Consider the following 24894-nt stretch of genomic DNA (forward strand, 5'->3'; position numbering starts at 1 on the left):
AACATGCGTGATCCCAACATCACTTCTGCCACGCACTAGCTTACTGGGACTCGGAGTGTGAGTGGAAGAGTTGGGGGAGGGGAGCATGTGTCTGGTGAGATGAAGCTTGTCTGCGACCGTTTAGAAATATGTAGAAGTCGGTATCTAAAAGAAATTTCCCAAATATATATGTAGCTGTTGTACTCGCAATAATCATTGGTTCAAATGGCTCTGAGCACTATGGGACTTAACTTCTGAGGTCATCAGTCCCCTAGAACTTAGAACTACTTAAACCTAACTAACCCTAGGACATCACTCACATGCATGCGCGAGGCAGGATTCAAACCTGCGACCGTAGCGGTCGCGCGGTTCCAGACTGTAGCGCCTAGAACCGCTCGGCCATCTGGCCGGTTAAGCCAGTTTTGGGCCGAAATTCGTGCTACCTCCAGTAGATTAAGGGCCCTGAATTAACCAGAAATTCGAACTGCACAAAATTATTCTTTACTTTCGCGGATTTTAGTTCTATGCGTTATAATTAGAAGTTTTACTTCCGTCATTTGATCTATCACATTGATCAAAAATGTTTAAGTGAAGGTCACATGACTGACTGGAGGCAACAATTTACGCTAAATCCAGTTGATTCAAAATGCATGAAACAAATAAATATTCGATAGCCATGCTAGTATTCATTACACTCAGCACTTCAAGATCTGTAATTGTGCTGGGTCACAGATCAATAACCGTTAAATGGTGGCCACATGATCGACTGAAGACCAGTCTTTAGTCATTCTGTCACAAAGACAGCTCCATCAAACTCTGTGAAACCACACTAGGTAGAACACACTACTCATGAATAACAGTAGACAGCAACACACCACAAATCCACTTGCTCATGACGAAACGTGGCAAGCCACTCTCTCACTTAAATGACTCTGTCGGTGAGATTAACAGTCATATTTTAGGTCATCATCTCCATCTTTTCCAATACTACGTTTGGTATGTGTGGGTTATGAACTGTTTACATGGGGACATTTTGAGCAGAATGTTCTTATAACTGCATGTGTAGCCTGTAGAGAGCTTGCACTAGAGGGTCGGTAGTGGTGACGATGCATAACAGGGAGAAAGATGGATTATGGGGCACGAATGTTGTGTCCCGCGACATTGTTCCCACTTAGGGTAAGAGGAGGAGAGCGCCAGTTTGCAAAACGTTTTACCTGGGCCAGGTAACATTCCGTCGTGAAGGCAGCCAATGGTGGACAGCGGCTGAGGAAGCCATTTAAGGGAGACTGCTGTAATCTGAGGTTTAGCACAAACGGTGGGACGGTTACAAAACTACAAGCATTCTCAGGTTAGAAGCTGGGACGATACTATCAGAGCGTCTGGTGCACATGTTTAGTGCAGGCAAGACTGTAACTCTCCTGACACAAGGAAGTCGCCAGGTTCTTTCAGAGAGCGACAAAAATAATATATACAAGGTGGTCCGTTGATGGTGACCGGGCCAGATATCTCACGAAATATGCATCAAACGAAAAAACTACAAAGAACGAAACTCGTCTAGCTTGAAGGGGGAAACCAGATGGCGCTATGCTTGGCCCGCTAGATGGCGCTTCCATAGGTCAAACGGATGTCAACTGCGTTTTTCTTAAATAGGAACCACCATTTTTATTACATATTCGTGTCGTATGTAAAGAAATATGAATGTTTTAGTTGGATCACTTTTTTCGCTTTGTGATAGATGGCGCTGTAATAGTCACAAACGTATAAGTACCTGGTATCACGTAACATTCCGCCAGTGCGGTCGGTATTTGCTTCGTGATACATTACCCGTGTTGAAATGGACCGTTTACCAATTGCGGAAAAGGTCGATATCGTGTTGATGTATGGCTATTGTGATCAAAATGCCCAACGGGCGTGTGCTATGTGTGCTGCTCGGTGTAGTGGACGACATCATCCAAGTGTCCGGAACGTTCGCCGGATAGTTACGTTATTTAAGAAATAGGAAGTCTTCAGCCACATGTGAAACGTCAACCACGACCTGCAACAAACGATGATGCCCAACTAGGTGTTTTAGCTGCTATCGCGGCTAATCCGCACATCAGTAGCAGACAAACTGCGTGAGAATCGGGAATCTCAAAATCGTCGGTGATGAGAATGCTACATCAACATCGATTGCACTCGTACCATATTTCTATGCACCAGGAATTGCATGGCGACGACTTAGAATGTCGTGTACAGTACTGTACTGGGCACAAGAGACATTACGGGTCGATGACAGATTTTTTGCACGCGTTCTATTTAGCGACGAAGCGTCATTCACCAACAGCGGAAACGCATAATATGCACTATTGGTCAACGGAAAATGCACGATGGCTGCGACAAGAGGAACATCAGCGACCTTGGCGCGTTAATGTATGGTGCGGCATTATGGGAGGAAGAATGATGGACCCCCATTTTATCGATGGCAATCTAAATGGTGCAGTGTATGCTGATTTCCTACGTAATGTTTACCGATGTTACTACATCATGTTTCACAGCATGACAGAATGGCGATGTACTTCTAACATGATGGATGTCCGGCACATAGCTCGCGTGCAGTTGAAGCGGTATTGAGTAGCATATTTCATGACAGGTGGATTGGTCGTCGAAGCACCATACCAATGCCCGCACGTTCACCGGATGTGAAGTCCCCGGATTTCTTTCTGTGGGGAAGCTTGAAAGATATTTGCTATCGTGATCCACCGACAACGCCTGACAACTTGCGCCAGAGCATTGTCAGTGCATGTGCGAACATTAGGGAAGGCGAACTCCTCGCTGTTGAGAGGAATGTCGTTACTCGTACTGCCAAATGCATTGAGGTTGACGGACATCATTTTGGGCATTTATTGCATTAATGTGGTATTTACAGATAATCACGCTGTAACAGCATGCGTTCTCAGAAATGATAAGTTCACAAAGGTACTTGTATCACATTGGAACAACCGAAATAAAATGCTCAAACGTACCTACGTTGTGTATTTTAATTAAAAAAACCTACCTGTTACCAACTGTTCGTCTAAAATTGTGAGCCATATGTTTGTGAATCACAAAGCGAAAAAAGTGGTCCAACTAAAACATTCCTATTTCTTTACGTACTACACGAATATGTAATAAAAATGGGGTTTTCTATTTTAAAAAACGCAGTTGATATCCGTTTGACGTATGGAAGAGCCATCTAGCGGGCCAACCATAGCGCCATCTTGTTTCTCCCTTCAAGTTAGACAAGTTTCATTCTTTGTAGTTTTTTCGTTTGACGCTTATTTTGTGAGATATTTGGCCCGGTCGCCATCAATGGACCACCCTGTACATATGTTACACAGGCACGACTGTCTGGAAATCTTAACACTCTTCTTTCAGAAGGTGGAAATGGTCCGCCTGGAAAGATTAGATCTCTTCGTAAGTGAGGGACTGCGGTCCCATTTAGGTAGACCTTTTCTACCGAATCATGGCCATGCTTTCTGTGAGAACGACGCCTCCCTATTCTGAAATCTTCTTTTTCTGAGACAGGATATGCAAAGCAGAGGCTTCCTCTCCCTGTGTGGGAACCCTGGTACTGTGGCTGTATTGGCCACAAGGACAGCAGAACAATCAATAGGGGAGACTCAATGAGTGGATGACAGTTCGATTTGTTTGTACAACGTGGAGGCGAGTTTTACCAGCTAATTCATTTCCTGTACGAGGCTTGGTGGAAGGTATTTATGATTCTTGGGTGTCTTCGTCTTCTGGTCCGCCCCTGGTGGAGAACTTCAGGTCTTTTCCTAGTGGGTGGCACTTGTGTTCTGCAACTTGTGGTGGACTAAGAGCCAGTGGCAGTTCCCAACTGAACCGACAGTGAATCTGCGTATCATCTCAGACCTATCGAGTATCACGAGGGTGACCTTATTCGTCCTTAGTCGGTTATCTGACGTTTGACAATTCCAGCACGCGCCATCGTGCCTGAGAGTCAAATTGGTTGGCCAGAGAAGCGAACGGGTGCATCTCACACTGCAGTCTGCCGGGATTTCAGAGCTCTGATAGGGAAGTTTTCCGCGTTAAAATAATAAGAACGCCAGTCAGCCTAGTTTGCAAATTTTGGTGGACGCGTCAGAACATTACAGCTGCCGCCGCGCACCGTTCTTCGCCCAGAGCGCGCAGTTTTCTGTTGGCGTCTGAATCAAGGTGAAAGGGTAAAGTATCGCTGTACTGGCGAACAGTTGTTAAACGATATTCACAGCTCCCTACGCTCCGTGAACCGTAGTTCGTGGTATACCTGGTCGTAGTTGATTCCATTTGTATAGAATTTGGCCTCAGAGTGGATTCATGTAAACGAAGCCTCATTGCGTTCATGGGAGAACTTGTATAGTTTCCACCCCAATGAATGATTTGCCAATCAAGCACCACTCCTTTTCTGATTTAAGTCCGTCATTTTATTTTTTGTAAATTGTATAAGGATGTAGAAAAACTTGTCATTATTTTTGTAAACTTAAAAACGCCACTGTTCTCATTCATACTCCCGCAGGGATTCACTGTTTTTATTTTGTTTTGCTGATACATGGCTACACCAGCAATTCAGAATGCAATCGTACAAAATTAGTAATCTTGTGGAACAGGTGCGTGTTTTCCTTTTCTTCAAAGTTAGACTATGGCGCACTGAGAACATTTAGACTCGCGTTTGACGCTTTGCGTTGTATCTCAGCTATTTGTAGTATGCTGCAGTCATTTTATTTCAGTGTATGTACTGTCTGTGTCATCTATTTTGCTTTTAATTGTGTCTTGTCTGTAACTTCTGCGTCACTTCTTGTCCGATGTTGCGCCGCTGGTAATAGCATTGTGCAAGTTTATGTGGTGCATATTTGTTTATAGGGATGTGTAAGACATTTTAGAGTAGGTTTTATTTCATTGGCTTGGGCATAAATCTGCATTATTTGGAAAAGAACTGACTATAGTTGTGGCGCGTGATGCATTTGAGTCGGAAGCTTGCGGAAGCAGCAATTGATTTGAATGATTACGAGAAGCGAAGCTCGTGTGTGTTTGAGAAAGGTTGCACACCTTTGTCGTCCAAAATGGAACACAAGCCAGTCATTGATGCAGAACGAGGTAGGAGGGTGGATGAAGTTCATTTAAATCACTCTCTAAACAGGGCGCAAATGTAAAATGCAGAACACTCCCCTGATGTGGGTTCAGTTCATTGAGGAAATGAAAGTGAAAACGATGCCGAGGTGGCAGGTAAAGCATGTTGTTTAAAACCGAAAAGTCAGGGAAAGTAACAGTCCGATTTCGCAGGCAATGCGCCATAGAGCAGTTTAGTCGCAAGCGTCTAGTTCTGGGGCGTTACTGGAAGTTCACAATTAGAATCCATCATTCAGTTTATGCAAGGGGCAGAGAAAAGATGAGAGAAAAGGGAAGAAAAGACAGGTCTTGCAATGATACTTTAACATTGTACTCCTGAGAGCACAAGTTTAATGGATTCCTTAATAACATGAAGCGGAGCCGGCCGCTCTGGCCAAGCGGTTCTAGGCGCTTCAGTCCGGAACCGTGCGTCTGCTACGGTCGCAGTTTCGCATCCTTCCTTGGGCATGGGTGTGTGTGATGTTCTTAGGTTAGTTAGGTTTAAGTAGTTCTAAGTCTAGGGGACTGATGACCTCAGATGTTAAGTCTCATAGTGCTCAGAGCCATTTGAACCATAAAGCAGACAACTCAAAGCTACAATCAACACGTGATTTTACGCAAGAAAGTTAGGAATAATAAAGGACCTTTAAACATTTCCCTAACATCCTCAAGATAAACAAATAAGCAAGTAAGTGAATAATCTATCTGAAACCTCAACTTAAATTAAAACAACAAAATATATTTGTTCATGATACCAGAGGAAAGCTTAATCGAAGGCGTCCTTACCTTACGAAGCCCTGTGAAGCAGTAACTTGCAGGTCCTCTGCCTGAGAGCATCCAGTCTGTGTGCGGCGGAGAGAGTTGGCCCCTCTGACCATTCATCTGAGCCACGTAAAAATAGACGCTCACCCCAGGTGACTGAGCATCCTCTCTTGTTTCAGCACTGCCCATCTACAAGTAAGTTGGGACTACCATTTCATCACTCTGTAAGAGTTCTGGTAATAGCGGGGACAAATTCACAACAGTCGAATGTAATCACTCAACTGGTAAAGTTAGAAACTAAACGAACTGTGCAAGGGAAAATAAATAAAAGCAGAAGCTAATATCTGCTGTGGGTGTTCCTGTGGCAGCGTGAAACAGCAGAAAGACTATTGGATATGAGCACTATGGGACTTAACATCAAAGGTCATCAGTCCCCTAGAACTTAGAACTACTTAAACCTAACTAACCTAAGGTCATCACACACATCCATGCCCGAGGCAGGATCCGAACATGTGACCGTAGCGGTCGCGCGGTTCCAGACTGAAGCGCCTAGAACCGCTCGGCCACAACGGCCGGCGCAGAAATACTAGACGCTGTCCACAGGTTAAGGTGCCAGGTGCACTTAATATTAACGTAACGGGCTCTGTTACTCCAGTTGAGATGTTTCATATAGTTACTGACCGAATTTAAAAGGAAATGCTGTCATTATCTGCTAGTTATGGGGCACAATATTATGTGTTAAATCCTGCTTACTCATCAAATATGGCGGTGCCTATGAAAACTGCTTTCTCGGTTAGCTGGACAACAATTCAAGCAAATCGTATTAATGAATAACATTACAAAATGAAATGATTACAGTACTTAACTTGGTGTTGACCAGATGTGTCGCCAAAAAAGTGCGACAGACAAAATAAACAATGTCGTTCAGTATATACGGGGTGTTCAAACAGTCTCTCCGCAGTGCCGTGTGATTGATACCGAAATAAAACTCAGTGAAATACAAGTTATTAATTTATTGAATATTCATTTGTACTTAGAAATTTTCACAATAAATGTTGAAAGTGTCTTCCCCCCCCCCCCCCCCCCCCCCGTCGCTGAATTCAATGCGTCTAATGGTGTTTCCAAACACAAGCTGTAACATTTCTTCTGTAACAGAAGCAAAGAAAGTGAATATTGCAGTTTTCAGTTCATCGATGGATTTCGTACGGTTTTTAGAGACAGTTGCTTTCGCTGCACCCCAGAAGAAAAAGTCAGATCGTGTTAGGTCAGATGGTCGTGGAGGCCAAAGTCCCTGTGAAATTATGCGATCACCAAAAACGTCAGCAAGCAGTGACACTGAAACGCGAGCTAAACTTAAACCTTAAACGTTCACGTCAACACGTAACGACACACACCAACGATACTGCTGACGCTGGCTGAGATAAGCGAAGCAGTGGAATGTAGGGAGAGTCCAGTAGAAGGGAAGTAACTCAGGCAGGCGAACAATCATACGGTACGCGCGGCTAACAATCATACGGTACGAGAGAGAGACATTTTGAACACCCCGTACAATTCCTAAGTCGATGGTGTTGAAGTGCCTAATCTTGATGCTGCTGTAGAAGTGGGCCACGGCTTGTCAGCGTGGCGCTTATGTTCTCTTTGCATAGAGGCCACTGCTGTAGCGTTGTCGTCCTGGAGAGGGGTCGGTCAGCGTGCAGTTGGCTGACGTCTTCTTCACAACCCTCTCTGCTCTCTCGTTTCCAAATGGCGTGCCAGCGCTTGGCTTTACGCCATAGCATTATGTTAAAGTTCGACGCAGTAAGAGGAGTATTACTGTTAGAAGCTGTGTACCTAAGGTAGCGAAACACATGGCGTGCAAATTACCTAGGTTATATCCATCCAGTATATGAGAATTAGGGCACCTAGGCACTTCCAGCCAAGTTTACACATATTTCCAAAGCTACTGGAAACTTGTAATCGCTCACAACCCCCAGAAAATAATGAACTGAAACAAGAGGTAGCGCTTTGAGTGTCGTGGCATGCCAGGCTCTCGCCAACCCACCACCAGATAATTTCCAGTTCATTCTGGAGAATGTGCTGGACACGGTTGCTGTCGACCACCTGCTGTTTGAGGCTAGTTCAGGACAGGACAGGACAGTCAGTAAGCTATCTTGTGTTACCTTGTTGACGGATAATTCCACGGAGACCTCTATGACAGGGCGCTCCCACCAACCTAACATACGACCTAATTATGCCCCTGCTGTCCTTAGTACCCGCTAAGTTAACCAGGGGTGATCAAGTTGTGCACGCCATGACAGTCCACAAAATAACACCTCTCACGACATTGGTGAAATCAGTCTAGCAATGTTCATTTTCCTTGGAACCTCAACACATGGATGTGTCCATCAAGCTATTCACAGAACTGGGACTTGTCTGAGAAAACGACATTAAAGCGCTTCTGCTTCCAATGTCATCACTGAGTGCATCTCTGCTGGCATGTCTGTGCTGATGCTTCAAGGGAAGCTGCTACAATGGTCGCAGTGCTGAGAATATGTGGCACTTCAGATGTCACTGCACTGTCCATGTGGATACCTGACTAGTTCCAAACAAAGTTCCTGACTTAAGATATATGATGTGGCAGTACGATGCTGCACCTCTGAATGAACAATACTTCTGTCCTCTCAGGCGCTAGTCGCGTGGGCTATTGAGATCCTGCACAGCGTTGTGCATGGTCCTGCTGAACACATAAATGAGATATTCGCGTGACAATTATAAGACCCCGACCAATGCGAGCAGAAACATTGTTGTTCCGCTGCTGTCAGACATAGACAGGTGCAGATGGACAACCTCTTTACACGAACACATAAAACGATCTTCTTAGAAAACAATAACCATTCACATGCTGTGTCTTAATAAGAAATCCGTTGGGTAATCTTTCTCTATATACAGAATATAGATAGCGCTACTCATATACATTATTTTGCACTGAAATGCTAATCATTTGCATATCCAAGAATTTAGCACACTTCTTGATCGATTGATGTTTGTTGCAAGGGTTCTCCAAGGTCTTGCAGTTTTACTGAATAGCAGTGTATTTTAGAATGCTCCTTTAAAAAACTTAACGAAAAAGTATTTTTCTGTTTAAAGCTTTTCAGTGACTGAACAGAGCACTTTGATCGCCTTTCTGATGTAATCATTTCCAAGGCTGAATATCATCGTATAGCACAGGACTTGTAGAAGTTTTTTCCCTTCATACAAAAAAAAAAAAACGGAGTTCGAATTTTACTGTTATCACTGAGAAGAGAATGTAACTACCTTCCTCGAACAGGTGGTAGGTACACTTATCTAAGGGAGGGGAATCATCAGTGTTATCAATTTTTTGATCCGTTTTTCACTGCAACTTGTCTCTCTCAATCAAGGATATATCGTATGATGTCTGGTCTGAACCACGAAAATAATATCTCCGTCTACTGTTTCCTCTCTTTTTTTTGTATGTTAAGCTTACACGTGCACACAAGCTTTCACTGTTCAGAACTGATGTATTTGGTGGAAATGCAGCTAATGCTACTTCCTCAGGATTGAAATACCGTATTGTAACAAGCTGGTTTGTTATGTGGAGAGTGCAGAGAAATTTGGTGGTGCTAGTCTACTATGAAACTGGAAATCGCACCGAGCGGGGTGGCGCAATGGTTAGACACTGGACTCGCATTCGGGAGGACGACGGTTCAATCCCGCGTCCTGCCATCCTGATGTAGGTTTTCCGTTATTTCCCTAAATCACTTCAGGCAAATGCCGGGATGGTTCCTCTGAAAGGGCACGGCCGACTTCCTTCCCAATCCTTCCCTAATCCGATGAGACCGATGACCACGCTGTCTGGTCTCCTTCCCCAGAACTAACCACCCAACCAACCTGGAAATCGTTAGTGTTTCTCACACTTCTCACTTTCTAACACCTTTACCTGTTTTCAATCACGTGAACATTGATATCCATCCGGTTTTGACTGTGCTCAAACTAGCTCGAACTACGTAGAAATAGCCAGTAAGAAGACTTTAATAAATAACTTATGTGTGTCAATATCGAAACTTCCTGGTAGATTAACAGTTTGTGCCATGTTGGGATTCCAGTCTGGGACCTCTATGTTTTGCAGGCAAGTGCTCTACCAACTCAGCTATCAGAACACGTCTCACGATCCGTCGTCTCAGGTTAGCTTCCGCCAGTACCTTGTCTCGGGTGGCTCAGCTGTTAGAGCACTCGCTCGCAAAACGCGAGGCTCCCAGATTCCAGTCTCGGTCAGGCACAGAGTTCTAGTCAGCCGTGAAGTTCTACAGCAGCTCCCATACCGCTGCAGGGTGAAAATTTCTTTTTGGGTGTGTCAGTAGCGTTGACAGATACATGGTACAGTGAAGTGGTTTCAAAATGCCAGGTGTGAATAGCGACCTAAACGATAATTTTTGTCCTAACAGATCACGTGTCGTATAATGTCATTTTCATCTCCTAATGTTGTTCTTCGTTATTTATTTCTGTATTTTCCATGCTCCACCCTCCTATGTCTCATGTCGTGTACCATCTGTTACAGGGAGGCTCGGTGGACCGTAGGCTGCCGTTCGCCATCTTGTCAGCGATGCACCTGCTGGGAGCGCTGTCGGTGTCGTTCCTGCCGGAAACTGCGCTGCAGAGGCTGCCGGAGTCTCTGCAGGACGCCGCCGAGTTTGGCAGAGGGCGTCCCTACTGGAGCTGGAGACTCATCGCCCCGCCGTCATACGTTCAGGGACAATAGGCGCCCTCAGTTGCGGTCCAGTCTCCCATTTTGTCTTACATACTTCAAACTGAAGAACAACTTGTCTATTGAAGTGGGAAAAAAGCTTTAACTCTAGTATTGTACATATTGTAAATTGTCGCACGAAGTACGCACCAGGGTCGCAGTAACCCTTAATGATTTGCAGGTGAAATGCTTGAAAATATAATATTTTGTAATGAAATTGTGCTCTGACTTACTAAACTCATTTTATTTTACCTCTCTCATGTACTTTTTCAGTCGGTATTATTATTAACAAATCTGAAATACGAGACTAAGTAAAGACAGTCATTGAAACTTTTCAGGGAAGAAACCTGAAATTGATCCCGATCTAAAGACTTTATTTGCAGTTCAGTTATATGTTGGTGATTTTCATTTAATGAACTGCACATATTACACGAAACGTTGAGGTATTCTCAGTTATTCATAAATGCGTTCATTCATTATTTCCACATTTTTGGAATATGGACTACAATGTTATCGGCAAATGGTAGGCCTGAACTATTATGGACAACTGTGTTCCAGCAATAGCCACTCTCACTGTGACGACTGGATTTTCTTCGTCAGTCGGCAATCTGATGCACTTCGGCATTGTTCATAAACGCTGCAGTATCATCAGCTTCAGAATCACTTCCATCACGAGAGTGACTTCCATCACTTCCACAATTGGGTCGTTCTGACAGTGTTTCCTGTATAGGATCTTCTGTTAGTAAAATATCTCTTTTTTACGTGCCATTTTCTCATAAATGAACTTCACAAATGTTCAAATGTGTGTGAAATCTTATAGGACTTAACTGCTAAGGTCATCAGTCCCTAAGATTACACACTACTTAACCTAAATTATCCTAAGGACAAACACACACACCCATGCCAGAGGGAGGACTCGAACCTCCGCCGGAACCAGCCGCACAGCCCATGACTGCAGCGCCTAAGACCGCTAGGCTAATCCCGTGCGGCGAACTTCACATTCAGCGACTAAATGGTTACACAATCTGTACTCTAGGATCACAGTAACCCTTAAAAGATATTTCTGTCAAATTAATTAGACAACAGTGCCTCACAATTGTGAACGTCCGTCGTCTACTATGTCTCACTCAATGCTGAATTTACGTTGGTGTCAGCGAGCTGTGTATGTGCAGTGGCGTATGCACAGGAACGAGAAGAAAGAAGAAAAAGATCCGTCAGAGTGACTCTCGTATACACTTCTAGGATCAGCAATCATGCTCTGACTCGTTGGTCCACCAGATCAACGATATTAAACAGAGAGGTCTCTTCCATATAGGAGAAATAACCTGCTGCACAGAGCACCGATGTTTGGGACGGAGAAAGGGGCGGGGGAAGAGGGGGGGGGGGGTTGGTAGGGAGGCAGAGTCGGTGGATAAGCGTGTAATTTCGGGCAAAATTCTATAAGATATCAACAAATTATGTTACCTTTTCGTTTACTTTCCCCCGAATCAGGAGGAAACAAGTGCATGACTACTGCCGCCACTCAGCTACCACAGACACATGGCCCCACTAGACTACGACGCACCCAGTATTATGTCAGTAACACCCATTAATAACACCGAGCGAGGTGGCGCAGTGGTTAGACATTGGACTCGCATTCGGGAGGACGACGGTTCAATCCCGCGTCCGGCCATCCTGATTTAGGTTTTCCGTGATTTCCCTAAATCACTCCAGGCAAATGCCGGGATGGTTCCTCTGAAAGGGCACGGCCGTTTTCCTTCCCCATCCTTCCCTAATCCGATGAGACCGATGACCTCGCTGTGTGGTCTCCTTCCTCAAAACAACCCAAGCCAACCCAATAATAACACCAGGGAACCGTCAGAGGAGGGAACCCATGCTAGTTCAGATGTGTACATACGCCCTCAACAGTAGGAAACGTCTCATATCTGTTGCTAGGTCACGCGAGGACTGCCTTACTACACGTGCCCATATTTGCAAGCCGCCGCTCTGGTAATCGCGAACGCATCATCACTGCCACATGGGTGTTGGGGACCTGTTCATGTCGAGCATGTATTAACTTTCAGATGTATCACCTTTCCTAGGCGACTCCAATGGAACCAAAAATGCCACAGCCGTCTCTTCAGGTACCCAAACGTGGCTGCAGCTCAGGGAAAGCCCCTCAACTCCGTCAATCACTACAGCTATCTGTTTATGAAAAAGGGCCATTCCCTCTGCAGCTGCAGAAAACGAAGACAGTCACTATCCATCTCCCACATTGTAAATTCGAAGAAGTGTATTAACTCGAGGTATAACAGACTAAATGAAGATCAAAGGAAAACAGCTACAGGTGATCAAACTGCAGTGACGTGATGCTGCAGTTGGCACAAGTTCATGCTAATAAAATTACGAACTACAAAAAATAAAAGAAGAAAGTAAGTACGAGCCCACACAGCCGCCGATCGCTTCCATGTAGCTCACATGCAGAGAGTGTGGGAAAAGTCTTAAGCAACGCTATCGATCATAATATGCTGTCCAATCACATTAATGTGACTTCCTGTAAAAGCCAAAATAACAACCCCTTCATCGCCAGACGTGCAAGAGGACAGTCAGTTTGGTTATTTGAAGGTACCGCCAGCGGTGTGGTGTCATGCTGATTCCAGGGCCTAGCCAGCTGCCCGGAGTTTCTTGGTTGAGGATACAGAAGAGCCTGATCGAGATGTCCCACACATTCCCGATTGAGTTCACATCCGGGGAATTTGGTGGCCAGTGGAGAACGGTAAACCATTCCTGGTTCTCCCTGAACCACGCATGTACACATTGAGCTATGTGATACGTTCGATTGTCCTGGTGGTAGATGTCATCATGCCGAGAAGGTTCAAACTGCATGTAGGGGTGGACATGGTCCCCACAATTATAGTATCTGTTTATCAATTTTTTTCTTACATAGGGACGATATCATCCAGGGAAGACAATGAAAACATTTCACAAATCAGAATGCTCTAACCTCTGACCTGGACCCCTCTGCTTTCACATGTTTCACGGTCTACAAGGCAAGATCGATGAGACCGACGGAGACGAAAACGTTTTTCTCCTAAAACGGTCGCCTGTCGCAGCTCAGTGGACATTCAGATGCTGTACTTGCGCGCAGATGCCAGCCTTCGTCGCCGAAAAGCACCAGTTAGCAGGGGTGCATGAAGCAGGCGCCCGCTGCTAAGGCCCCTACGCGGCAACATTAACTGAACGGTGACTGAGTAGGCACTGCTGGTAGCCCCTTTGTTCATCTGGGTGGTCAGATGCTCAGCATTTGCACGTCTGTTCGCCTGTTCGCATCCACATAGCTGTCCTTCGTCCCTGTTATGTGTGGGTGTGGTGCACCACTGTTGCCTCGGTCCCGGTTTCGGATGACGCCATTTTTCCAGGTGAAGTTCACTTTAACCACACAGGCATGAGCAACGTTTAAAAACTCGGCCATTTAGAAAATGCTTTAACTCTTGGCCCAGAAGCCCATGGTCATACCCTTTCGGAGGTCAGATAAATTGCTCCACTACCGCAGTGCGACATCAATTTCCCCCTGAGGCGCTTTATATACCCGCACCTGCTAGTGCTGCCATCAGCCGTCTGTAAATGGTTATTACACAATGACGTCAAACTTAGTAGGTGGTCAGTGTGACTGGTCGGTGCCTTGCAGTGAAGTACATTTAAGCTATTGCTGATTGCACGCTCATTGTTAGTCAAATAGAGAAAATGACCGCAATCACAAGCCTTTTTTGGTATTGTTGACGTAAGTACTAGAGCGTCCGTGAGGTCTGTCGTAATTGATCAAATGCAGTAGTTGCCTTTTGAAGATATTTGGAGGTAAAGATACGATTGACGGAGCAACTTGATAGGGTAGGGTACGTTATAGGAAGAACAGTCAATTGATGCGATGTAACTGTTAATTTTTATGCTGTGAAAATTCACAATGCTACGAGGTAAAATTTAAACAAACGTCAACTTTACATTTCGTAAGTGCTAGATGTATCTTAACACATATGCTCGGGAAGTCGACAAGCGAGAAATTTTAAAATCTATCATGAGATTGGGGTTCGGCTGCAAGGGTTTTCCGGATGGGTCACTTAAGTCGACAAAGGACCAGCCAACTGAGGACAATACTAGGCTTTTCCCCCAGTAGTAGGCAGAAAGTGGCGAACATTCATCCTGGGATACCACGCTCCTCCAGTGAAATGGCGGCTTGTGCTTCAGGATGAAACGTGACCAAACTGAAATACTTCATAATTGCATCATAATTCGATGTTTAATAGTACGACAAATCCCAAAATATCGGGTTGATTGTGGCATTGAGTCATATTTATTAAGCCTTTCATATTACAAATATAAAAATTGTAGGAGTTAGCTGAAGACACTTAACAAATGTAGTTACAAGTGACTACAAATTAATAACTGCCGAACGCTTTTTGCTATCTATATAACCAAGGTATTGGATGATAGCTCAGGACTTCAGCTACCATCTCTGAGAGTCAAACATTGATACATATTTTATTTGTTGAATTTTTGCGTTTATACCCATTTACTACATAAATGTGTCAGATCATATATCCCACACACGTACACAACAAATGGAAACAGTACAACTATTCTGAGATCTATCCATATCTAATAACGTATCTCAGTTATTAACTGCTTGTTAATGAACTTAAGAAGATTAAATTATCTGTGTGATTTAATACCATAAATAGGTATCGTGTGAACTGGGGCACCAGCTTGACATGCCACACTTATATTTCATATTTTCAACATGTATTATTTATCATTTATTATAAGTGTAACATATTTAATTGATTATGTCTAAGCTTTTGTATGTACATTAACATGTCTGGTCTCTGCAGAAATGAGATAAAATGTTCTTTAATTTCACTCATACATTTAAACTGTAACTTTATTACTATGCAAATGGTGAGCTATTTGATAGATTATAATAAATGATGCTATTTGAGGGGGAAGAGAGTGTTTCTTATCGGCGCGAGCGGTGAGGATTCATGGAGTGGCTCTTGGGAGGAAGATGGGATTTCTGGGAGAGGTAGAGAGTTGAAACTCTTAGTTTGGAGAGGTGGTACAACGGCAGTTCGCGTCGAGGGGGAACAGAGAGAGGATTTGGTGTGGAGGAGTGGTACAGTGAAGTATATGTCGAGACGTAATAGAGGATAGAATTATGTTGCAAAGAAGTTGGTGAGGTATGAACGGCTAGTAGTTGTGAATACTTTAAAATTTGTTCGTAATCGGTAAAATACCGATGCTAATGGGACTTTGACACAGTAGCTAGTATTAACGTTAACTGTGAGCAACTCTGAAGTGATTTACTTGCTGTTCCGCGGTTATTTGTGTCTAGTTAAAAGCACGGTACTGTTATTTGGTGAAATTATTGATTTGTAGGGAGCCCATTACCACTCTGATTAACACATTCTTAACTGCAACTGAATACTTATCAATTTGTATCCTTTAAACTGAATTACTGTACGACCACCATATCTAGATATTCTTTCTTGTATATCTAGATATTCTTTATTCGAAATCGAGTTATGGTGTCCTCTATATCCGCAGGTAATAATCCATTATTGTTATTTATAATTATTCATACAATTTGTGTTTATTTAAAATTTCGCCTAACTTCTCAGTACTTTAGCCATTTTACCAGAGGGTCATTATCTGTGATTTTAGCTTTCTTCGCTAATTTGCATTTAAGCAGTCTTACAAGGCTAGAGCCGATGACAACGTGGAGCCATATTTTGTGAACAGAGCCATGCATAGCAAAATACTATTCGACCGCCAGTACCTTAACCTGGTATGTCACAATTAAGGTTTTCCGTGTGGGACTCTAATTATAAAATCTAGCCCTATTCTTTAACAGTTGGTACGTCTGAAAGGATAAGAGGTTTTAAACATTCACGCACGATTTTTGCGAGGTAAAGAAATGCACTCACGCGACACGCTTGCACTGTAGCTTAATCGGCTTCTATAGGCCAGTTTGAGACTGTTTCCAGGTTTAAAGGTAGTAAGTGTCTTTCGTTAGTTTGTTCTTCTCGAGGTCACCTACACAACTGTGGTATATTATAAACAGTTATCGTTTACACCCAATTAAAACCAACGTGACTAATCATTTATGTAGGAGGAGAAAAGAAGGAAAAGCGGCAACGATATCATTACAGATGTAGAACAAACTCGCACTAGGAAATGGAGGGGAAATACATGCGTCGATGCCTTGCAAAGCATCCATCGTGGCATTCGAGTTCAACAAATTAAGGTAATCTCAGATTACCATAATAAAGAAGACTGGTTAGCAATGGGTCATCTAGCACGTTGTATAAGGGATCGAAGTCTCCATTCAGAAAGTAATAAATAAGATGAAAAAGACTGGAAAACATTTTAAGAAATCGGCGGAGTGATTAGCAATTACGGAAATGTTTTGGAGATGCTGGATAACTGATAAAAGAAATTGACATTTCACCCAGAACTTAGAGGTCGGTAAAGGAATTCGTCTATTAGGAATCAACATAATTACCTATTGCTGACACCAAACCAAAGTTCACAGCGAATTTCTAATGCTTTGTGTTTGACATCATGTACACTCTCGCTGGGGGAAGTTTTAAGTACTTTCACGAAATGGTAAGAGTGACATGTTTCTTGCATTAAATTAAAATCCAAAAAACGAAAGACTAAAAGATTATGGACTCTTGTATGCTACTAGGAAAAGATTTAAAACAGCCTATCGTGGAAGGAACATTCGTTCTCTGTCTTTCAAGGGGATTGTTCTTGCCAGACTTTGCTCGGAATTGTTAGGTGTAGGTAACCTCATTGTAAAAAACGTGGCTGCTCAATGTGTGGTGACACATGTGGCAGAACAAATCGGGAAAGGGGTTTCCTAATTATTTTTTGTTCTCTACATTCTTAATGATCCCACTACCAGTTACACGTGTGTAGAGAAAGGTTTTCGAAATTATAGTCAATTAAGGAAATACCTTCAATGAGGTATGAGACACTGATGGACTGTCAGCAGTTTTAATAGAGTATGACGCCGTTTAGTAAGTTCAACAAGGCCACAGATTTAGATTAAGCAATGAATGATATTCGTATGTACAAAAATATTCATGAGAAATGGGAAGGTCTACATCACAGAATATTAATCGATTGTGACTATTCATAATGGTAACAGTTCATTCAATGTATTAGGTATTGAGGGGAGTGTCATACTTTCTGCAATGATTCATAATAGTTTTTCAACACATGGAGGGCCAGAGGGTGAGCTGCAAAGTACACATTGTTTCTGATTGTAAGGAAATAGCTTTTCACGACAATAGAATGGAGGATGGAATGGTATCACTCAGTATAGGGCGACTCATCTTGGTAGAGCTGGCTACTGACGACCATATGTTTTGGTATGGTACTCACATGGAGCCCATTTGTTCTCAATACATTAATGAGCCTCCTCCACAATGGTCTAGCATTTGGCTTGGGCCTAGTACCAGAATTATTTCTCTTGCTTCTCTCAATTTCTGCAGGTCAACGTATAATCATATTGGTACTACCATTTCTAGACTGCTCTAGTAGACTAATGTTGCAACACAACTATGCATAGAATCTTGCTTAAATCCTAGTTGCTTCATCATTATTCACATCTCTCAATAAATTTTATTATGCTTTCTTTTAAAATGATTACGTGCATACATTACTGTGTACTTACTAAGTGCACTCCTTCTGCAGAGCTCAGTAGTGCTGCAATTCCCTCTTTGTATATCTTGCCGTATCTGTTGCTAGTCACTGACTCTACACCCCAGTACATTTTCTACAACTAATGACAACAAACTGCAAGTTCTATACTACAGAAAATACATGACAGTTATGCATCACTGCTATCATTCATATAGAAAACTCTGTTACATTTTCAAGAAATGTCAACACTTACAGATAAATACTAGGTCAATAAGCATGCAAGTCAATGTGAAATTATCATATGACACTTCCTGTGCAGAGACATTAATAACAAACAGATAGAAAGATGCACTGGGCAGGATTCACTAATCATGTCAAAGGACCTCTCACACATAATCAATTTCTCTTCGTTTCATTATCACCTATTTACAAATACCTATGCTGCATTCAGTTTTGCACTCATTGGCCTGGTCCTATTCTCCTCTGCCTACGTCAGATTTTTCTCAGATATATCTATTAAATTGTCTTTTTGCCCACTCTTCTCTAGCATATCTTTCCTTTCGTTTTCATCTGCATCATCACTCCCAACTGGACGACACAGAGCGTAACTGCCATTCGCAAAGTACCTATAAAATATCAAGCACATAAAAAATGAACAACATTACCATAAACACATTATCACGGTTCAGATAGACTCTACTCAAGTTGAAATATTGCTCTACACATTTTACCATTTAACAACCATTTACCACAAACACGTTATCACGGTTCAGATACACTCTACTCAAGTTGAAATATTGCTCTACACATTTTACCATTTAACGACTTTTACAGTGGAAATGCGATGGACCACTTAGCATTTTCTGTTCCTGAGGATCTCCACCTCTACGGTGTTTGAATGCAAAACATCTCTCTCTCTTTCTCTCTCTCTCTCTATAGGGTCCTCGATATACAGTGAGAAACTCATATATTAATGGATGACACTTGGTGGGCAATTTACATGATATTATTTACATCTGTTGTTCGACAACAATAGACTTTGATAACCTTCAGCGATTATCAATTCTCTGTCATCAGTCAGCAGCCTACGTGATATTCGTTAAAGCTAGTCTCAGTACAACATTATGTCACAACTTGGTACTTATTGGAAATGGCACTATCTCTGGAATTTTTCCCTGTGCAAGCCAATTCGACACTACCTGAATTAGTCGTGGAAATGTTGAATCATTTGTCACCTCACTGATGATTTCCTTAAATTGCTGAATGTAAGAGTCCCACAAGCACGTGACATCTTTCACAGTAAAATCTACATAGTTGCCCTAGTTCTTTCATTACACATTCAGAGGGACTGGACAATGTATGAAATAGCGAGATGGAAATGGTTTTTAATCTTTGGACAATTTGAAGCACATTTCCAAAGTTTCGATCTAAATTGTGGGCTTTTTCCCGATAGCACCTTCTTCACCTATCTGACTCTATACTGGAAATGGATAAAGATTGTGTGTATGACACACTGACTAGCAGCTGTCTTCAGTACTGTGGGTAACACAAATTTGGAACTTCACAACAAAAACAAAAACATGCGCATATCCCTGATTAGTTCTTAGGAAAGACAAGCTCTTTTATTCTTGACGGAATAATTGGAAGTAAAGTTGCCTGATGAGACACCTTTGGCAGCTTTACTTTGCGACAATGCTTGCAGAAAGCTAATCGCAAATGCTTTCCCGAATATTAAAAAATAACACATTTCATGAAGCTTTTGAAATCACTTCCATCCGGAAATGTGTATCAATCAGTCAGTTTGCCAAATTAACTTATTGAATAGCTCACCAGGAATACAAACAGCACACTGTGAATCATCTGCATATCTCTTCTTGAACAGGATATCATTTCTAATCAAATAAAGTTGTCAGTCGACAACGGTTATTGTGATCACTTCACCTCACCTTACTTCCTTCCATGACGGTTCCTTGTCTTGTCCCTAAACAATCTTTTCCAAAAATGCAACATTCTGTAATTATACGCTGCTGAAATATTTTTCGTTGACATCATTGTTTTCCTGACAAGAAATGTATACGATAGTGAAACCGATCTCTGTAAGATACAGCGCCTGCCTAGCTAAGTGACCACTCAGTTTTGCGCTCATTCAAAGTACAGTGATCTTTGGTCAGTATGAACCTTGGCCATCTGGCCAAATAAGGAACACCTAAATTTCTGAAAGACCCATACAATGGCAAGAGCCTTAAGGTCAGTCATAAAATAGTTGGGTTTGCCCTTTGTGATCACGCAGCTTGCAAAAGCAACAGCATGGTGCTTCACCACTCCATCTACTTCAAATTTCTGGAATAACTCAGCATGGAAACCCATCTTGCAGGTGTCTGAGCTTAGTTACTTAACCTCACGTAAGTATGGATGAGAAGGAATTGGAGCCTATAAAGGGAAGTGTTCTATACTCTCAAATTCTGTCTGCGACTGGGCATCCCATTCCAAGGAGTCAATGAACCGAAGTATGGCGTAGCCAGAATTGTCAAATTAAATAATGTTTCGTAAAAACAGATCAACACCAAAAATGAACAAATATGCTCACCTTAGGACGAGAAACGTCTCTGATTTAATCTGTTTCATCTGAACCAGGTAAACTGCCTAACACAGTCACAATGTGTCCAAGAAATTGCATTATTTTATCTGGATTAGGTGAAATCCCTGACACATTCAGAATGTATCCAAATTCTGATTTTTCCAAATTAACAGTTACAGTCCACACGGGACACGCGTGGCTGATGTGCACTGACCAGTTTTCGTCCAAAGCCCTGGGTGAGTTCATTCGTTTGTTCGGTAGGGGAGGCCAACAAGTGTTTTCCACGTTTTGACCAGTCGACGATGAGCGAATCGAGGCGCACAGCCTGCAATGTTTCTCAAACGATTTTACAGAAAGTACTCGGTAAAAATATTTCAGTTGTGATTTACTTATAGCCTTATATGTCAGGTTAATTATGCCCATCATCCATTAATGGTTATAGTTATTGTGATATTTATGCGGAAGTAAGACACTGCAAAATTCTGAAAATTTTGCAATGAAAAATAGAGGTCGCTATGATTTTGCTTTTGGTGCATATTGCATTTTATGCTGTCGCATGTGAAATATAGCTAACATATTGAATTTATCTTCAGAATTCGGGCCGGCCGGGGTGGCCGGCGGTTCTAGATGTTACAGTCTGGAACCGCGCGACCGCTACGGTGGTAAGTTCGAATCCTGCCTCGGGCATGGATGTGTGTGATGTCCTTAGCTTAGTTAGGTTTAAGTAGTTCTAAGTTATATGGGACTGATGACCTCAGACGTTAAGTCCCATAGTGGTCAGAGCCATTTGATTTTTTTAGACTTTGGTAGAGGTATCTATCCATCACCAATCTTGAGAAAATTGATCTGACATAGAACACTCATTTGCGACCGTACAGCGCCAACAATAAACACAGAGTGAAATATCGGCCACATTCCTCATATTTCATTGACAGTTTCACATATCTAAATGATATTTTGGCAAGTGATGGCACACAAGGAGTAGAGTATTTTATCATATCATGATTATGTAAAACTTCATTATGTAGCGTGTCATTCTACTAAATACAGACTTTTTCGATGAAAGAAGGTGGTTTTTAAGGCCCATCAATAGCTGGTGAAACGAGAAATGCTATGGGTCTCGTTTTTTGTACTGAAGATATGCTTTTTCTTATGCTGTTGACCTTAATTTTCTTCAGTTCCTCACTTAACCCTTTGTTGCCTGACGGTACTTAAAAGTACCAGTAAGTTTTGACTCTCATTATTTTCTCGTGGCGCTGTTTCGTGATCTGAGGGCCTGTCGGTACGTAACAGTAACTCCGATCTACTGTTTCATACATGTTATTGTGCAATACATAGACCTCTCTGGCGGTCAGAGCTTGAAATTGTTTTTCGCGCGCTGCTGTGAAAACAGAAGATTGTATGTGCTTGTTTCCATGGTGTTGCCTGAATTTGTGCGCAATTTATTGAAACTTCCGTTGAGTTTTCCATTGCACGTACTTATCTTCTTTGTTTTTTTATAATAGTTTGAAGCATTACGTTACATGTGAATGAGATAAAGTGGAAAATATAAGGCGGACTTATTAGTACCGTCAGGTTGTGTGAACACTTTATTGTAGCAACAATGCGTTACCTCTCACTAGTTGTTCTGTCCACTTTTTCTCACATAGAAATCGGTAAATACATTTGCTTGTGGAACAATTAGAGCAAACAGGAAAGGTTTGCCAGGCAATTTACCTAAAGAAATATGTCTAAATCAAATCACAGAGAGTCATGTTTAGACCTAACAGTATTTCAATGGAAGGATAATAAAGTAGTGTATTTTGCGTCAAACTTCCATGGCACTGAACAGAGCGTAGTGACAAGAAAACAGAAAGATGGAACTAGTATGACTATACCATGTCCAGTTATTGTATGTGATTACAATAGAAACATGGGTGATGTTGATCATGCAGACAGATTACGTTCAACTTACGGTCTTGACAAGCGATCAAAGAAATGGTGGCACCGTCTCTTCTGGAGAGCAACAGAAATTGCTTTTGTCAATGCTTACGTCATTTTCAGTGATCTACTGGGGCACTCCCACTGCTGGAATTCAGACGTACTGTGGCACTAGGGCTAATGAATGAACAGCAAGTGCCAAATCTCAAAAACAGAAACTCTCGTAAAGATGAAATAACTCTCCCAAAGAGAAGAAAGGATAACTTTCCTGTTCCGAAGGATGTACGTCTTGGCAACAGAGGAAACCATTTTGTAGTGTTCAGTTGTAAAAGAGGAAGATGCGAAATGTGTGCGAGAAATAAAATTCAGTCGTTACCACATTCACAATGTAGTAAATGTAAAGTGTATTTGTGCTGCAATGAGAAAAAGAACTGTTTCCTACAATTTCATTAGGTATCACTAAATATGTGATATGTATATACTGTCAAAAATGTGTAGCTAAGTTACTATGTATTGTGAAGTTGCTCTAGATTAAATCTATGTGAAATTTAAAAAAAATTCAGAAATATCATATTTCTGTTTATTAATTTTCTAATGTTAAAATATTTAATATTTATGTGGAATAAAGAAAAACTTATAAAAATTGGAGCATTTTTCTGCGCATGTTGTGATTTTGTCCATGGAGTCTGACGGTTCTTGTGAGTACCAGGAGAGAAAAAAGTTGTGAAAAATAAAATAAAATTTTACAAAAAATCCTACCGTCATCTGAGGCCACAATAGCATAAATTCTGCAAAGAAAATGTTAAAAAGTACATTTTTTCTTATGTCAGGAAACAAAGGGTTAATAAAAGTAATAAACCACAATTGTGTCTGCACAGCATTATGATGAGGTTAAACAGCATAAACTTCACTGTGTTTTGGCAGAAGAAGAAAATTTTAGAATGTCAGCCAGAGAAATGCGTACGTTTTATTCAAAATTCGGCACTCATGACGCTTCTCTGTAACCTTGAAATGGTTAACAAGCCAGGCGAAAGTAAATTGCTGCATTTTCGGCCGAATTCTTTTTAGATACGAACGGAACTGAGGTGACAATAGATCTTTTTGAATGGCCACCATGCAAGTGTAGGGGTGGAGGGGTCCCACCTAATATTTACAAAAAACGTGAGATTATGCTTTAGTCTAGAATGGCACTTCCCCTCCAGCTCTCGACATTTCCTCTACAACACCTGCCCATAACCCCCACCACTACCACTCTCCCCACGCTTGCCCTGCCGTTCTCACATCTAATGTCAATGGCATTCTACTTGGACTATACACTAAACTCATTGAAAATAATTAAAACTATTCAAAATCTCATTATCTTCCTCCCAAATTTCCTCTGAAATTAACATGTCATCAGCATATTTGGTCAACATCTCTCCCAAATATAGTGGAAGTATGCTATTACGACCTCTGATAAATGCAGGTAAACTGACATTCAACACAAAAGTAACCCACAAAACTGATAATAACAGCCATAATTTAAGAGTGCGATGAAATTCCTAACAGGAGGATGCAGTTCAATATGCCAGTAGCTTTCTCTTAGATCAACCGGACACAGAACCTTAATACCTTTAAAGACTTGCAACAACTCATCTAATGTCAAAAGTTACCAGTTTCTGTCAAAATAACTATATTAGTCTCCCTTGAACCCAGCACCAACCTAATACGACCTCACTCCTATGTGATTACTAACAAAAAATTATCATATGAACTGACACCACTCTCTGGGGCAACATTTCAGTTTCTGCTTCAGCTTTCTCTTTGTAAATTTCTAGTGTTGCATATAGCCTGACAAAAAATCTCTTACGTTCCTTAACCTTGAAGTGATTCGCAAATCCCTTAATAGCATCTAAGTACTCATAAAACACTGAAGAATGAGGACACATTACCTCAAAAACTTTCTTTTCATTATCTCCTCTCCCACTGCAACATATTCAATTTCGTTCTTATACCTTGTTCGGCACAAAGGTTCTTGATTCTTCTAATCATCTACTTGCAAATAAAGTAATTCTCAATATATACTCACTCATGATGCAAAAATGCTGACAGTATCATAGATTCAAAA

General features: G+C 41.9%; 1 protein-coding gene across 1 annotated transcript in view; it reads left to right on the forward strand.

The window, feature by feature from the left end:
• LOC126177124 (solute carrier family 22 member 7-like) overlaps window positions 1–10809 on the forward strand; it is a 186527-nt gene extending 175718 nt beyond the window's left edge. Inside the window, exon 9 of the mRNA XM_049924393.1 lies at window positions 10421–10809. Within this exon, the coding sequence (XP_049780350.1) occupies window positions 10421–10621 (201 nt within the window). The 3' untranslated portion in view covers window positions 10622–10809. The remainder of the gene's footprint in view (window positions 1–10420) is intronic.
• Window positions 10810–24894: the final 14085 nt, after the last annotated feature.

Source organism: Schistocerca cancellata, chromosome 3, assembly GCF_023864275.1.
Source record: "Schistocerca cancellata isolate TAMUIC-IGC-003103 chromosome 3, iqSchCanc2.1, whole genome shotgun sequence".
NCBI classification, from domain to species: Eukaryota; Metazoa; Arthropoda; class Insecta; order Orthoptera; family Acrididae; genus Schistocerca; species Schistocerca cancellata.